At 43.3% G+C, this 17494-nt stretch overlaps 1 protein-coding gene across 2 annotated transcripts in view; it reads left to right on the forward strand.

The window, feature by feature from the left end:
* The window catches only part of MAP1LC3A (microtubule associated protein 1 light chain 3 alpha), a 412466-nt gene that overhangs the window by 300656 nt on the left and 94316 nt on the right, over nt 1-17494 (forward strand). For both annotated transcript variants that reach the window (XM_044090279.1, XM_044090280.1), the window contains exon 3: nt 7085-7191. In XM_044090279.1, the coding sequence (XP_043946214.1) occupies nt 7085-7191 (107 nt within the window). The remainder of the gene's footprint in view (nt 1-7084; nt 7192-17494) is intronic.

Raw genomic sequence — 17494 nt, forward strand, 5'->3', positions numbered from 1 at the left:
TACCTAAAGAGGCTTTGGTGTCAACACTCTCAAGATCTAGAAACTCTTTTACCTATTATTTCTTGCCTGAGGAAGGAATTTCTTTGGTGGGCAACAGCCTGCTCCCACAACAAGGTATTGCCCTTCTCCCCACACCCTGCCACCCAGACCCTCACCGCAGATGCATCAGACTACACTTGGGGTGCACACCTAGATGGCAGGGCATACAGGGCCAGTGAAACCCTCAGCAACTCCCCCTGCACATCATTCAAAAAGAGATGATGGCTGTGCAGCAGGCCTTGATAGCTTTCAAACCCCTTCTCTGTCCAGGGGTTCTCCTGATCAAAGCAGACAACACCACAGTGATGTGGTACATCAACAAGCAGGGAGGTACTCACTCCTACCCATTGTGCCGGCTGGCCGTGGCCCTTTGGTTTACAGCCTCTTCCATGCAACTACACCTGTTAGCACAATACGTGCCAAGCTCTTTCAACTCCCTGGCAGACCAATTAAGCAGAAAACAATTGGACCCCCATGAGTGGCAGCTCAACAGAAATGCCTTCTTAATAATAACAACTCAGAAATGGGGAACCCCAGAGGTCGACCTCTTTGCCTCCCACACCAGCCATCAGCTCAGCAAATTCTGCACCAGGGAGCATCACTGCATGGCATGGAAGATGGATGCCCTGTCTTTCCCCTGGGCAAACCTCTCAGTCTATGCCTTTCCTCCCCTACCTCTGATTCCCAAGGTACTGATCAAAATCAGGGAGGGAAAACCAAGGACCATTCTCATAGCTGCAGACTGGCCCAGACAGCACTGGTACCCCTTGCTGCACAGCCTGTCCCCACTGCCCCCGTGGAATCTTCCTCAGATTCCCAACCTCCTAACCCAGAAGGAAGGGGAATTCATGCACCCCCCATTGCAGAAACTCAGTTTGGCAGCTTGGCTTATTCCCTGACCACTGACCAATCTGCCATCCTCAGTAAACAGGTTCTGGATGTTATTCAAGAGGCCAGACACCCTAGCACCGGAAAGTCTTATGCAGAAAAATGGAAAAGGTCCTGCACCTGGATCCAGGTTAAGGGGGCCAATACAGCACAGCCCTCCATCCCTCTCATCCTGGATTACTTAGCTGACCTACTACACAGTGGTCTCTCTTTCTCCTCTGTAAAAATTCATGCCTCTGCTATTTCAGCTCATTTTCCCACTGAGGAGCCTCTTTTTTTCACACCCTCTGATCAAACAGTTCCTCAGAGGGGCTAACAACTTGAGGCCTCTCAGAAGGGCACCAACACCAGCTTGGGACCTTAATTAATCTTGGAAAAGCTCACTCTGCCTCCTTTCAAACCAGCTTCTTCTGCACAGCTTAAATTTCTCTCCTGAAAGACAGCTTTCCTCGTGGCCATCACTTCAGCCAGAAGAGTCTCTGAGCTGCAAGTACTCATGGCAGTGGAACCCTTCATCATCTTCCATGCAGACATGATATCCCTCAGAACTAATCCATCCTTCATGCCCAAGATGGTGTCCAGTGTGGCTCTCAACCAATCCATCCATTTTGCCCACCTTCTTTTCAAACCCTCAAAACAAGGGGGAAAGGATTCTGAACTCTCTAGATGTGCACAGAGAGCTCAGATTTTATCTGGACAGGACTAAACCCTTCGGAAAATCTGATCAACTGTTGGTTAGCTTTGCTTCAGGGGCAGAGAGCAAAGCCATCTCCAAGCAAACCATTTCCAAACGGATAGCACACTGCATCCATTTCTGCTACAAACAGCATGGCAAGCCTCCCCAAGGGGGTCAGGACACACTCCACCAGAGCAGCCTTCACCTCTGCAGCTTTCCTCATAGGAGTCCCCACCTGTACATCTGTTCACACCTTTACCAAACATTTACCACCTGCCTCTCTTTTCCAAATCCAGGGCAGGTTTTGCCTCTGCAGTCTTGCAGGGCATGCTAGCCAGCCCCTAGCTTCCTTGACTGCCTCCACCCATTTCCTCAGCTTTGGGAATCTACCCAAATGTGATGACTGCAACAGTGAAACACGAAGAACATAGGACAGTTGTGTACACTTACCATAAATGTAGCTGTTTGAGTGTCTTCACTGTTGCAGTCCTGGTTTCCCTCCCTCCATCCCCCTTTTTTCTCTCTCTCCTTGTGTTACCATTCTTCCTTGTTGTTCTCCTTCCTTACAAGGGGCATATTGGTATTTATTTTCCACTGGTGGTGTTCTGCCACCAGAGCCTGTCCTCCTATTTTGGGGGCTCCTGACTGGTTAGGGCAAGAAAAACAGATGTAATGGCGTCGGCTGCCTTCCTTTATACCACTGATGACCTGATGTCAGTCTTCAAGTGACACCAACCGACGCAGAAATACTAAGTCTCTGGTATTCAGGCCGGCCGAGGGCTACCCTGGCAGGGATAACCCAAATGTGATGACTGCAACAGTGAGTACACTCAAACGTCTACATTTATGGTAAGTGTACACAACTGTACTTTCTTCATAGACAGAACCAAGCCCTTCTATAACCGCAATCAATTATTCATCTCCTTCATACTGCAGATGACAGGGTCAAAGGCTTCTAAGGTTACACTTTCCAGATGACTGGAAAATGACATAGACTTCTGTTACATCAAATATGGTAAGTCATTGCTGGTTACACCAAACTCTCACTTAACTAAGGGTATGCCCACCTTTGCTGCTTTTCTTAGTAATACACCTGTGGACAACATTTGTATAGCAGACATAGTCCTCACTAATACCATTGCCAGGTACAAGAGGAATTGTTTTCAGCTTATGATTTGCTCTTGGAGTTACAGTTGTTGAGGAGATGATGTCCTTCCATATCACTATTATCACTACTGCAGTATTCTTTACTCTTGGGATATCCTGTCGAAGATGGCCTAACATCTGGCCAGCATATCAAAGTCTTTACACCTTCTGGGTGCCATACACCAGACGTATGTACTCTGTGCAAAATGTACGGATGCCAAATCCTCAGAATTTCTTTGCCGCCATTCTGAATGTTGCCTTTGAACTCGGACTGTGTGTACTGTTCACCGAGCTTATTCATTACTGATCCTGCTAAAGATAAGTGGCCTGTTGGAGTTCCTTCCTTTATTTTTTTTCCTCCTTGTGGTTTGTTTTCCTGTCATCCAAGAAGTGAAAATGTGAGTGTGGGAGACAGAGTCCCCATAAAGATAGACATGAGAAGTGAGTTTTTTGTTTGGGCCTTGCACATGGCCATACACAGTGTGATGTTTGTCAGGTGTTTGTCCCTAAGACACACCTCACTGTCTCCTGTTGTCCCTCTCTGTTTGGATGTCTGAAGCTTTTGGCTCAGGGTATCATAGCCAAATCCACTCAACCTGAAGTTCAGCCGCCACTTATAATAAAGCCATGATAGCATGTACTCATTCTGCTACTGTCCACTCTCCACTGGATGTCTCCCTTGGGTTGGATGAAGAACCCAGGGACCATCCGGTGCCAACATCAATTTGCTCTGCTGTAACCCAGTTGGAGGCCAATATGAGCTGTCTACCCCCAATGCTCACTGAGACTGTGCATACAGCTGGTAAAGATATATAGGGAAAACCACAACTGATTATCTCGGAGGAACGTAGGTGGATTTCCCAAATATTAGTTAAGGAAGAGGTGCCTGGTATAAACCTCCTAGATTTGCTAAAGCAGGTGTTCCTTTAAAAAAGAAACAAAAAAAAAAACAAACACATGGCTAAGAATCCTCATAAAAGATGGCAGGACTGTACTCTGGGGCTATTCAATGGCTGTATGGCCCTGAAACCCCGACAAGGGTTGACTGTTCCCTGCTTCTGCTGCCTGGTTTTCCATCCCTCCTAAAAGGCCTAGGGAGTCTGATTCTTCTAATAAAGAGTTGGGTTGTGGTGAAGAGTCATTGGCAAATTCCTCCAGATCCACTCTCTTCTCACCTTGGGGTCTAATGAAGAAGATTCACTGTCCTCTGAGTCTCATTTTGAAAATTTATCCTGTTGGGCATATGGTGGGCCATATGATGGAAGACTTTGAGTGGGACTCTTCCCAGGTTTCTGAGGTTTAAAAGACATATTATGAACTTTTGCAAATGGACTCGCCTAGACCTTCTGCAATCCGTCCTGTTATAGCTGCCCTCTTGAATACATTTTCAGCAGCTTTTTAGGCTCTGGACTCTGAGACTTTGGCTCCTAAGAAGGCAGGCAGATTTTATAACTTTATAACATTCCTGAGGATCATATGTATTTGTATAAAAGTCCTTCATCTGATCCTGCTGTTGTTTCCATTCCATAGATGAGCCGTCCAAACTGCTATCCTCTTTCAAGCGGCTCTTCTAGCTCTCCAGGCATTTCACTCCCTTTGGGTTCCAAGTCATCTAAAGGTTTTTACAGATAATGTCACAAGTCTTGTGGAACGTCTACAAGCAGGGGGGCACAAAATCTTACCTTCTTTGCATGCTGGCTCTTCAGGCGTGGGATTTTATAGTCTTCCATATTCTGGTTCTGCAGGCAGTTTGCATACCTTCAGAGCACATACTAGTGGCAGACTCTTTGAGCAAGTCCAGGACAAATCCTTATGAATGGATGCTTCACAGGGAGGTGTTTCTGGATGTTGTACATCAGTGGGGTATTCCTCAGGTAGACGTTTTTGCCTTCCCTCTGAACAGACAGCTTCCCCAGTTTTCTTCGAGTGCCACGCCCTCTGGCTTGGAAAGTGGATCCAATGTCTTTTTCTTGTAAAGAGATGTGTCTTTATGGCTATCTCCCTCTTCCTCTAATACTAAAGGTTCTGCACAAGATCATGTGGGACACACCCAAAATCCTGTTGGTGATTCTGTTTTGGCCCAGATAGAACTGGTTCCCCCCAGCTATTTCACCCGGCCAAGGGCAGTCATCACAAGTTACCTCACAGAATGGATCTTCAGACAAAAAATGGATCTCTCATTCACTCTTACTTGTTGACCCTTTAACTGATAGGGTTTTGATTCCTTTCAGGCATGGGTTTTTTGAGGACATGCTTCTGGTTTTACAGGAGGCTAGAAAACCTCTTACTAGAAATCATATGAGACTAAATGGAAGAGATTTTCTATCTGGTGTCTCACATATCACATAGCCTCTTGTTCTGTGAGGTCCCACTGGTCCTTTCTTATTTGTGTGAGTTGCTCAATTCTGGTCTGACATATTCATCTTTAAGGTTCATTTGTCAGCCATTTCGGCTTGTCTGCATCCGAATCCACCGTTGGTTTCTAGTTTTGAAGTCAAACAATTTTTAATAGGCATCCTTCATATCCAGCCTTCAAGAAAGCCTATTCCTCCTTCTTGTGACCTTAATTTTGTTCTTGAGAAACAGACTCAGTCCACTTTTTAATCTGCAGTTTCTTCTTCCCTACAACATTGTACTTGGAAGACTGCATTGTTGGTAGTTCTTACTTCTGGCAAGGGGGTCTCTGAACTTCAAGCACCCATGGAAGTTCCACCTTTTTTGTTTTTTTTCACAGGGACAGGATGTCTCTTCTTACCAATCCTTTTATGCCCAAGGTAGTTAATAATTTGTCCTTCTATCAGTCTATTTATCATTTTCTTTTTTCCTTCTCTACAGAATCCTAGTGAGAGGGCTTTTCACACATTGGAGTTACATAGACAACTCTGATATTACATAGGTAAGACAAGACGAAGCATGTCAGGAAATCTGAGCAGCCTTTTATTTCCTTTCATGCCAGGAAATTGGGTTTGGTGGTATCTAAACGAACCATCTCCTCCTGGATTTCTAAGGCCTTTTATTTTTGCTACTCTTTTCATGGCTAGCAGCTTTCTTCTTCTATTTGTAATCGTTCTACCAGGACAGTGGCCTCTTCTGGTGCTTTTTTCAAGGGTCTGGCTACTAGGTCCATCTTGGAAGCTGCCACTTGGTCTTCTGTTCACACTTACACCAAACATTACAAGTTGGATGTAATTTCTAGAGCCAGGCTGGGTTTTACCGGGTCCATCCTTCATGGGTTTTTGGAGGGCTTCTTCTCTGCCTTCCTCGTCCCATACTTTCCAGTAACTTTTGGACTCTCCCAAGAGTAAAGAATACTGCAGCAATGATAAGGAAGAACATAATATTGTTGTGTAAGATCTTACCATAACAGTGGATGTCCTATTTCTCACTGTTGCAGTATTCTGCCCCTCACTCCTGCCCCCTGTTACTTTCTCTTGCCCTCCTTCTTGCCAAAGGGTCTTTCTTACATTCTTTTCTCCTTCTTCCCTTCTTGAATGGTTGTTATTGCCTTTCTCTGAGGTTGCTTCTGGGGCACTTCAGTTCTGAGGATTAGACATGCATACGTCTCATATGTACCTTACGTCTTGCACATAGGACATACGTCTGACATACAGTGCACGGAAAGTCAAAAATTGGTATCTCCTTTAAAGTTCTCTTTTTGCTGTAGGGGCAAACAGCTGCTGCACTCCCAGATGTAAGGAGGGCAAGTGTTACCCCCAAATTTATATGCCAACTCCAAAATTGCCAGTATTCTGAGAAATGGACATCTCTGATTTAGTATATGTAAGACCACTTTTTCAGCTGTTCAGTCTTAGTGCCTTGACACTCACTCTAGTGAGTGTCAGCATTTCAAATGGTTAATGTTTGCACTATATGGCAAATAATTGGATGGGGGGGCAATCCAAACAGTCTGAAAAGCTTTATTGGCTGTGTGGTCCTAAAGCATGCAGCATATAGCCCTACTGCTGCACGAAGTTGCACCTATTATTACAGATCCATTGTTATGGTTAGTATACAACCTTCTTTTAAATTATTTTTATTTATTTATTTTGCTTTTCTTAGTTTTAATATCTTGCTTGGTTAGTAGTCATAGATGATCATTTTTTTTCCTTTGTGTGTGGTATTCAAACTGCCATCTTAGATATATCTAAGAGGTTTGGAAGGAGCTTTTCTAATCTAGTGATGAGATGTTGAGGAGATAAACTGATAATGTGAGAGAAGGTTTATGTAATCCATTTGAAAAATGACAGATTCAGGGTCATAATTGGGAAAACAGGACAGTGTGTTTTCAGGTGTACTGTCAGAGTTATTGATGGAATTTTTTCTATGTATTGACAGGTTATTATTGAGAGATATAAGGGTGAGAAACAACTGCCAGTGCTAGACAAGACAAAATTTCTGGTACCTGATCATGTCAACATGAGTGAGCTTGTTAAAATAATTAGGTAAGTGGTGATTTTTTTATTTATTTAAATTTCAAACTGATGGTCTATCAGAAAAAAGTATGAATAAGATGTTCTTCGTGTTTCATTGTTGCAATCATTACATTTGGTTATCCTGCTGGCAGGTTGCCCTCAGTCGGCCTGAATTCCAAAGTCTTGGGTCCTGCGTTGGTTGCTATCGCCCCTTCACTGACGTCAGGTCGTCAGGGGTATAAAAGATGCAGCCAACGCCATTTTCTTCAGTCTTTCTTGCCGCGCTGTGCCCAAAGCAGAAGCAGTTCACAAGTGTCGGTCGGCCGACTCCTGAGATTTTCGTGTTCGAGTTTCAGATCTGAAGTCTTCATTAAAAGCTAAGTACCCCGTTAGGGAAATGTTTTTCTTGCTCCAGACCGATGTCAGAAAAAGTTAATAATTGTATTTCTTGTGGGAAGCAAATACCTCATAAGGACTTTCATTCTTACTGTATTCCTTGCCTAGGCCCTGACCACAACGTTTCTAGTTATCGGTTTTGTGCTAGATTTAACCAACGCACTATTAAGCGTCGGTACGATTTTGCATTAAGCTATTTTGGGCGAAGATTTAATTATACAATGTCGTCGGATAGCCATCCAACTACCGGATTTCACAAAAAACGCAAAGAAAAAGAAAAAGACAGGCAACTGAGGTCCAAAACCGACGACGAAGCTTCTCCTAAGCCAGTCGCCGGTTCTCAGTGAGGCGCTTTCGCAGCCCCTGACACCTGCTACTTTATAGTCGCAGGCCGCTACCGACTCCCACGTGGAGTCGGCCAGGCTGCTGGAAACTCAAGGTATTGGAGCCTTGGAGACTATTCCCTCAGATGGGTCCAGAGCCGCTGAGTAGGCATCGGCTTCTGAGGGTGTATTCAGACCTAAACAATTATATATTAAACCGACTTCAGCTTCAAAGGCAAAGACTAAAGCACCTTTAAAGGCAAAGAAACAAGTTCACCAGCCACATGGACAGGCCTCCATGCCCAAAAAACAGATGCTCAAAATGGCCAAAGACTTAATTACCTTGATCAGGGGTTCCCATCCCCCTCCTGATAAGAGGCCTAGGCAAGAGACAGACTATGAATCTACAGATCAGGTCTCCATTTCATCTGATTCCTCTTCTGATCAGGAATATTCTCTTCCCCCCTATGAGGATTCTGATGCTGAAGAATCTATTCCTTCAGCTTCTCCTCCTTAGGACTACTCTTTTGGGGAAACCTTGCATACCATGAGGTAGCACTTCCACTGGGAGAGCCAAGTTTTTTCAGAATCTAAGAAGAGGCTCTGGGACTTCCTTTTACTACCTCAACACAGGCCTCTAGCTATTCCACCTGTGTTAGACATTGTAGATGATGTGTTCTCAGAGTCTAGTCTGACCCCTGACTCCTTACCTCCAGCTCCTGTTAAGCCGGACAGATACTACAGGGTTCCTGACTCTCATAAATTCCTTTTCAAAAACCCTACTGCAGACCTAGAAACTATTTCTCAGGGTCCCAAAGGGGTCAAGGCTTCCACTGCAAAAAACCCTACCCCCTCTGACAGAGATTCTAGGGCTCTGGATAGATGGGGAAGAAAGATTTACACATTTGCCACCCTGGCTATAAGGGCCTTAAATTGCCAATTTCATATGCTCAAATATCAGCAATATATCATGACACTGCTTAATCAGAAAATGTTGGTAAATTCTGAATGTTCAGAAAACAAAGAAATGCAGGATTTATTGCATGCAGCTGAACAAGTTGGAAAGCATACTTTGTAATGTGGTTTTGATTCTCTGGAGGCCTCCTGCAGGGCCGCTGTTACGGGTTCTGTCATTAGGAGGCATGCTTGGCTAAAGGAACAAAATCTGCGTGATCATGTCAAAGCAGAATTATTAGATGCTCCATTACAGCATAATACCTTGTTTGGTGTTAAGGCAGAAGAGGTGTTAAAGAAAATGGAGGGCAAAGCTAAATCTATGCAAACGGTCAAGGATTTCTTACAGGTACAGCCACCTAGGTTTAGCAGACACTGTCCTACAAAGAATTGGTCCTTTCCAGTGTCAGACAGACCTCAAAGGGGCAGATCCAGATGCCCTAGAGGCAGATCCCAGCCGCACGGTTCATACAGGTCTAAGCAATGGGGTGCTTCTGCCTCCAAAAGTGGAGAAGACAAATCACAACCATACAGGAAACAGTCCCAATGAATTCCCCCTGCCTGCACCAAGCACTTATCTTCTGGCAGCACCCTTAGGGGGAAAACTAGCACTTTTTTCTCAAAATTGGCACATTGTAACCCAGGACAAATGGGTTCTAGACATAGTGTCACAAGGCTACAAGTTTCACTTCCATACCCTGCCAAGGGCAATCGGTTGGCCAGACCTGCCAAAAAATCAATAGGCAGAGGCTCAAAAACAAGTTGCATCTCTCATGGACATGGGGGCTATTCAACAAGTGCCACAGCAAGAGCAGGGACAAGGATTTTACTCAAGACTGTTCTTGGTACCCAGAAAGGACAAAGCATGGAGACGAATACTCGACCTATCTATTCTAAACACTTTCCCAGATGTACCAAAATTCAAGATGTTGACCTTGCAGCAGCTTCTGCCCATGCTGGGCAGCAAGGCTTGGCTCATGACTTTAGACCTAAAAGAGACATACCTGCATGTCCCAATTAGACAATCATGAAGAAGATACCTCAGATTCAAGGCTGGCTCAAAGCATTACCAATTCTCTGCACTGCCCTTTGGCTTATCTACTGCATCCAGGGTCTTCACAAAGTGCCTGGCACCAGTAATTGCTTTCTGCAGACAAAGAAGAATACAAATATATCCTTACTTGGATGACTGCCTCATTCAAGCAGAGAACAAGGACATTCTACTACAGCATCTGGCGTTTGTGAAAATACTTTTGACATGCCTAGGGTACACAGTCAACAAAAAGAAATCAAAACTAGTACCCTCTCAAGAGATAATATTCCTGGGTGCAAGCTTAAATACAACTGCCCAGATGGCTTATCTCAAGCCAGACAAACAAAGGCAACTGACTACCTATTTCAAGGGAATGGCAACAAAGGCCCAGTTATCTGCAAGAAAACTACTGCAGGCTTTGGGCTTCATGGCATCCTGCATCCTACTAATTCCATATGCAAGACTGCATATGAGGAAACTTCAATGGTACCTAAAAAGTGTCTGGACACAACATTGCCACAGCCTGGAAACAATGATTACACTCATTCCCTGCCTGCAACAGGAGTTTCGATGGTGGGCAAAGGCTTGTCACCAAAACAAGGGACAGCCATTCTCACTACCCCCAGCCAGGCAGAACCTTATGACGGATGCATCAGATTATGCCTGGGGAGCCCACATGGCAGGAAGAGGCATTCAGGGCACCTGGTCCACAAACCAAATGCATCTACATAGCAATCAAAAAGATATGCTAGCTGTTCAAAATACCCTGACAGCCTTCAAGGACCTAATTCATCTGGGACAACTACTGATAAAGACAGACAACACCACGGTCATGTGGTACATAAACAAGCAGGGGGGCACTCATTCTTACCCCCTTTGCAGACTAGCCATGGCTTTATGGGACACAGCATTGACTTACCAAGTTCATCTGCAGGCACAATTCTTGCCAGGAAAGGAAAAATACTCTGGCAGACGAACTAAGCAGAAACCTCATGGATCCCCACGAGTGGAAGCTGGATCCACAAGTCTTCAGCATGATAACAAGGAAATGGGGATGCCTGGACATAGATCTATTTGCCTCTCCTCACAACTACCAACTAAAAAGATTCTGCACAAGGACTTATCACAGACAAGCATGGAAAGTGGACGCCTTATCTTTCAACTGGACAAACCTATCATTATATGCCTTTCCTCCACTGCCTCTCCTCCCCAAGGTACTCCTAAAGGTCAGACAGGAGAAACCAAAAATGATTCTGATTGCCCCAGACTGGCCACACCAGCACTGGTATCCAATCTTAAGGAACTTGTCTCAATGCCCAGCCTGGGCCTTACCTCAAATACCTCATCTACTGTCCCAACAAAACAATCAGATTCTGCACAGCCAACTCAGGACCCTAAACCTGGCAGCATGGCGGATAATGTAGCCATACAAAGCACACCTCTCATTAAAGCTGTGATGGATGTCATTTTAGAAGCCAGAAGGCCTAGAACTAGAAAATCCTATGCTGGAAAATGGAAGAGATTTTGTCCTTGGAACCAAGCTCAAGGAACTGATACAGCTGTCCCAAATATTCCTCAGATTTTGCAATACTTCACTGAGATGCTGGACAAAGGCCTATCTTTTTCATCAATTAAAATCCATGCCTCTGCCATTTCGGCTCATTACAATACAGAGCCACCACTCTTTTCTCATCCTTTATTAAGGCAGTACCTCAGAGGAGCCAAAAATTTAAGGTCTCCAAGGAGAACGCCAATACCTGCATGGGACCTCAATTATGTCTTGGTAAAACTCACCTTACGTCCTTTTGAGCCAGCTGCTACTGCGGATATAAAGTTTTTATCTTGGAAAACAGCTCTGCTCCTAGCAATAACTTCTGCAAGATGAGTGTCAGAGCTACAGGCTCTCATGGCTGTGGAACCCTTTATCATTTTTTATCCAGACAGGGTCTCTCTGAGGACAAAACCCTACTTTTATGCCTAAGGTGGTGTCCAGTGTAGCCCTTAACCAAACTATTCATTTGCCAACTTTTTATCCAAATCCACAGAACAAGGGGGAGAAAATTCTGCATTCTTTGGACGTACACAGACAACTTAGAATCTACTTGGACAAAAGTAAAGTTTTCAGAAAGACAGAACAATTACTAGTGGCATATGCCGCAGGATCACAAGGAAAGGCTATCTCCAAGCAGACTGTTTCAAAGTGGATAGGTCACTGCATTCATTTCTGCTACTCACAGCATGGCAAACCAGTGCCTAAGGGCATTAGGCCACATTCAGCCAGAGCTGCAGCCACTTCTGCAGCCTTTCTCAGGGGAGTACCAACCAAAGACATTTTAGAGGCTGCTACTTGGAGTTCAGTGCATACCTTTACAAAATATTACAATCTGCCACTTTACTCTAAATCCAGGGCAGGCTTTGCCACTGCAGTTCTGCAGGGCCTCATAGCCGCTCCTAATGCGGTTTAGCTCCAGCCCCCCAACCATAGCTTTGGGACTCTCTACCCAAATGTAATGACTGCAACAGTGAAACATGAAGAACATAGTACAGTTGTGTACACTTACCATAAATGTAGATGTTCGAGTGTATTCACTGTTGCAGTCCAGGTTACCCACCCGCCATCCCCCTTATTTTTGCTGGAACTTATCTTTACTTCTCTGATCTATACAACCTATGTGGTGTATTTGCTTGTAGATGAAGGTAAAGTTTATTTTGGTGCATGTATGCTTTATTTACATATATTTAGCCTACCCTTTTGGGGGCACCTGACATCTGGGGCAAGAAAAACTGAAGAAAATGGCATTGGCTGCATCTTTTATACCCCTGACGACCTGACGCCAGGGAAGGGGCGACAGCAACCGACGCAGGACCCAAGACTTTGTTAATCAAGCCAACTGAGGGCAACCTGCCAGCAGGATTACCCAAATGTAATGACTGCAACAGTGAATACACTCGAACATCTACATTTATGGTAAGTGTACACAACTGTACTTTGTTTCCTACTTAATTCCGTAATTTAACCAAACAGTAATGCCCAAGACTGAGCAGCACAGGACAACATTAAACTACGCAGGGGTGTGCTGACTGAGGTGTACTAGTAGAATATATAGCATTTTTAATCAGGTACGTAATGACATAATTTCTTCTTTTTTTTTTTTTTTTTTTAGTAGCGTTCAACCAGCATGTTTTGCAGAGGTGTGAGGAAAATTAATTACTTGGAGAAGACCTTTGCACACCTAGGGACAATATACAGAGTCACCACAGACAGTTAACGTGAAGTTGGGCCTGAGTAACAGACCCTGGAGTTGTGAGGCAGAAGCCTCAATACCGAGCCACTGAGCTTCCCATACAGACCTTACAGTAGTCCATGCTGACAAGCACTGCCTGGATGGCAATATTACACTTATAAAGTAAGAGCTTGAAAAGCAACTTAAATAAACTTAGTAAAGTGTATTTTATGTGGATGCTTTCAGATAAAATACTTTTTGTACATGTTAGCTCACTTGGGTTTATACCACCATGCAATATCCTGCCCACCTGACAGCAGTGCAGGTAATAAGTAATTGTATGTAGTAGTAGTAGAGCAGTTTGGCTTATTTAGGTAGTCTTTCCACCTTCCTGCTGATCGTTTGGTCATTTGTTCTGTTTTAGAAATCAGCCTGAACAGAGCTTTAACTGGCACAAGTCCTGGTTCTTTGGAAGCATAGCCTATTATCTAAATATGCTGTTTTAATTTTTTTTAAGTTCAACTTTTATTATTAAAATATCGCAAGCACAGTTGCAGTCCTTAACATATAATTATTCATTTTACTGTATTACACCAAAATTCAAATCACAAAACAGTATTGTTTTCCACAGATGGACGCTTGCAAATTGTATACAACTGTACACAGTATTTCTTTAGGTGCTATTACATAATTAGTTTTAGCTAATAGACATCCAAAAATGTTTTATGCTAGTAGATTTTGCCATGGAGACCCCCCCAAAAATATTTGGATTTCTGAGGTAGTTTCTTCTGTTTGAAGGCTAACCCCTTCCTTTTAGTTTTATATTTCTCACAGTGCACTAAATAAAGCCATTGTAATTCAGTGGTCTTATAATAATCTCTCAAGTATGAAACAGCCAGACCTCCTAGCTGTCCATATGTAATTAGTTTCTCTTAAGCAATCCTCATGTGTTTACCTTCCCATCTGAATTCTTTAACTTGCTTCCTCATTACTTCATATAACTTTCCTTTTGAAGAGATCAAGATTGCCTGACTCAGAGTGTCATGCAGACTCCAGACACCTTCATGACCTAAATCATTATGATCCAGGTCCGTTATCGTCGCTTACACTTTCTGAGTTTATCCAGTATCATTTTCTTTAATTCCTTCCCATGATTCCTTTCATGACTGAGATAGAGAGTTGGTCAGCCAGACCTGTAAATATTTAACTTTGTTGTGCTGTCACAAGTGTGGGAACTGCTATACTATACTGTGAATAAGACCGTATTTCAAAAGTATTGTTTTAGTCTTGATTTCATTAAATTCATAACCTGACAGATGTTGGAAGTCTTTTGAGTTCTGATGAAGCAGTGGGATGTCTTATTCCAGCTTAGATAAATATAATCAGTAGTGCACAGCAAGGGTTGAGTGAAGGAGACAGTTGCCCTGGATACATAGTGTCAGGGAGTGTGACTGAGAGGCAGGTTTGCACTTAACCTGTTTTCTGTACCAAAATGCTGATACAGAAATGCTCTTGTATTTAGCATTTTTTGTTGTTTTTCAGTTGTAGGGCTGGGGGAGGGGGCATGTATTATTTAGAGGGATGTGATAGGCTGCATTATTTTAGGAATCTAGTTGGCTTCCTGCAGTAATGTGAAGGTCCATAGACCTTTTTTTTTTTTTTGCTCTTCACTTGAAGAGCTGAGGGAGTGGGGGGGGGGGGGGGCGCTAGTTCCTCAGATCAACACAAGCTGCTAGTGCAGTCAGCTATGCCTCTGAATATAATAGTAAATCATCTGCAAAGGGAACTGTTTTAACCTGATGACCTGCCCAGTTGTAGCCTTGGATTTGTGGTGCCCTTACTTGTACAGTTTATGACTCTACATAAACAGTAAACAATAATGGGGCAGTGAGTACACAGATGCGTCCACCTCATCCTCCAACCTTAGGCTTTACAGAAGAACTTGAGAATAAACAAAAGTAATCTTCATAACTTTTCTTGAATTCCATTTTTTTTATTACCTGTATCAAAAAATCCCAGCTAGCACTTACAAAAGCCATTTCTGCAACAAGGCTTATAACTAACAACGCTTACTCATTGGCCTCTTGCAGCAGTGTTGTTCTAATTGTGAAATGTTTGTCCAGCACGTACAAGGCCATGTTGGTGAAAGTCAATTAAATCTTACAAGTAGTGTGTGCCATCCTAGTGCCCAGTATTACCAGAGTGGGCTATTGTAGTGTACAGTATTACCAGCATGTGTCATCTTAGTGCCCAGTATTACCAGTGTGTGCCATCCTAGTGCCCAGTGTTACAGGTGTGCCATCCTAGTGCCCAGTATTACCAGTGTGTGCCATCCTAATGCCCAGTATTACAAATGTGTGCCATCCTAGTGCCCAGTATTACCAGAGTGTGCTATTATGTACAGTATTACCAGCGTGTGCCATCTTAGTGCCCAGTATTACCAGTGTGTGCCATTCTAGTGCTCACTATTACAAATGTGTGCCATCCTAGTGCTCAGTATTACCAGTGTGTGCCGTCCTAGTGCCCAGTATTACCAGAGTGTGCTATTGTAGTGTACAGTATTACCAGCGTGTGCCATCCTAGTGCCCAGTATTACCAGAATGTGCTATTGTGTACAGTATTACCAGCGTGTGCCATCTTAGTGCCCAGTATTACCAGTGTGTGCCATCCTAGTGCTCACTATTACAAATGAGTGCCATCCTAGTGCCAGGTATTACCAGTGTGTGCCATCCTAATGCCCAGTATTACAAATGTGTGCCATCCTAGTGCCCAGTATTACCAGAGTGTGCTATTGTAGTGTACAGTATTACCAGCATGTGCCATCTGAGTGTACAGTATTACCAGCATGTGCCATCCTAATGCCCAGAATTACAAATATGTACTATTGTGCACAGTATTATCAGCTTATACCATCCCAGTGCCCAGTATTACCAGTGTGTGCCATCCTAGTGCCCATTGTTACACATGTGCCACCCTAGTGCCCAGTATTACCAGCGTGTGCCATCCTAATGCCCAGTATTACCAGTGTGTGCCATCCTAATGCCCAGTATTACCAGCATGTGCCATCCTAATGCCCAGTATTACAGATGTGTGCTGTCCCTATAATGGGATATGAAGGTGCGAACATTTGACCAATTTGCAGCTGCACAAATGTCATCAGTAAATGCTCTGGAAAAGAAAGCAGTTGAGGTTGCCACATATTTTGTAGAGTGCACTTTGATGAGTCTAGGTAAGGCTAAACCTTTTTCTTTGTATACATGTGTGGTGCCATAAGACAGCCATCTTAGTAACGTGACTTTGGAAACTCCATGACCCAGTCTATCTGCCAGGAAGTGCACAAAAAAATTGATCAGACTTTATGAATTTTTTTGTATGATGGATATAAAAATGGAGCTTCCAATGAATGTAGCATGTATTTTACCCTTATTGGAAAAATTCAGGAAGAAATCTCGAAGATTGATGTTCTGATATAAAGTGGCCTCAGCAACTACCTTTGCTAAAAAGGAAGGAGAGGTTTAGAGGGAAACTCTGTCCTTATGAAAAATGATGCATGGAGGTTTACAAGAGATTAGAGATCGGATACTCTCCTAGTGGAAGTAACTGCCACCAAGAATAACATTTTCCATATTAAGAACTTGAGATCCACCTTGGCAGAATTTATTTATTTTATCTGTTTGTCTTTGTTTACCGGGAAAGTCCAACTGGGTAATAACCATTTTCAGCAGAGGCCCTGGGAGAAAAGCTCCATTTGCTTAGATTGCATTATATTTTAAGTTCCAGTTAAACATGGAGTACTTACATTTCTATTTACATTATTCACAAACAGTAGTTACATTTATACATTCTATGACTTTTTTAGAGGTGGAAATTACTAAAGACCCCACATGCAACTTAGTGGATTATACAGGCAGCAGTTATGTATAAAAATTGTTTTGTCATTTCAGTGAGAGGTTAAGTGTATTCTGTTTAAGCAGAGTATTAGGGTTTAAGCAGAGTATTTGGAAAGTATTGTACAGTGAATACAAAGTCTCCACCTTGAGAGGAGCATGTACAGGACCAGGATTTATTAAGATGTTGTTTAAGCAGTGGTTGAAAACTGTTGAGTTTGTCGGAGAGTTTTGTGTGGGGATACTATTCCAAAGTTTAACAATATATTGGGAGTAGAGCGAGTCTCCTGCAACATTATTTGACTTATTTGTAAGTAGTAAGAATTTGTTACTAGAGTGAAGGTCCCTTGCTGGACAGTAGGTCAGTAACAAGTTATGTAGTGCAGGGCATTTTTCTGGATGTTGAATGAGTTTGTCTGCTGTAGTTAGTTGTGAATATGTTGGGTAGTTGTGTAGTTCAAGCTGGTTTAGTTGCTTTAAGCTATAATAGTGGTGGGTCCTATGAGGGAGACTGTT

The sequence above is a fragment of the Protopterus annectens genome, chromosome 12.part0 (assembly GCF_019279795.1).
Source record: "Protopterus annectens isolate FY-2018-M chromosome 12.part0, PAN1.0, whole genome shotgun sequence".
Classification (NCBI taxonomy): domain Eukaryota; kingdom Metazoa; phylum Chordata; order Ceratodontiformes; family Protopteridae; genus Protopterus; species Protopterus annectens.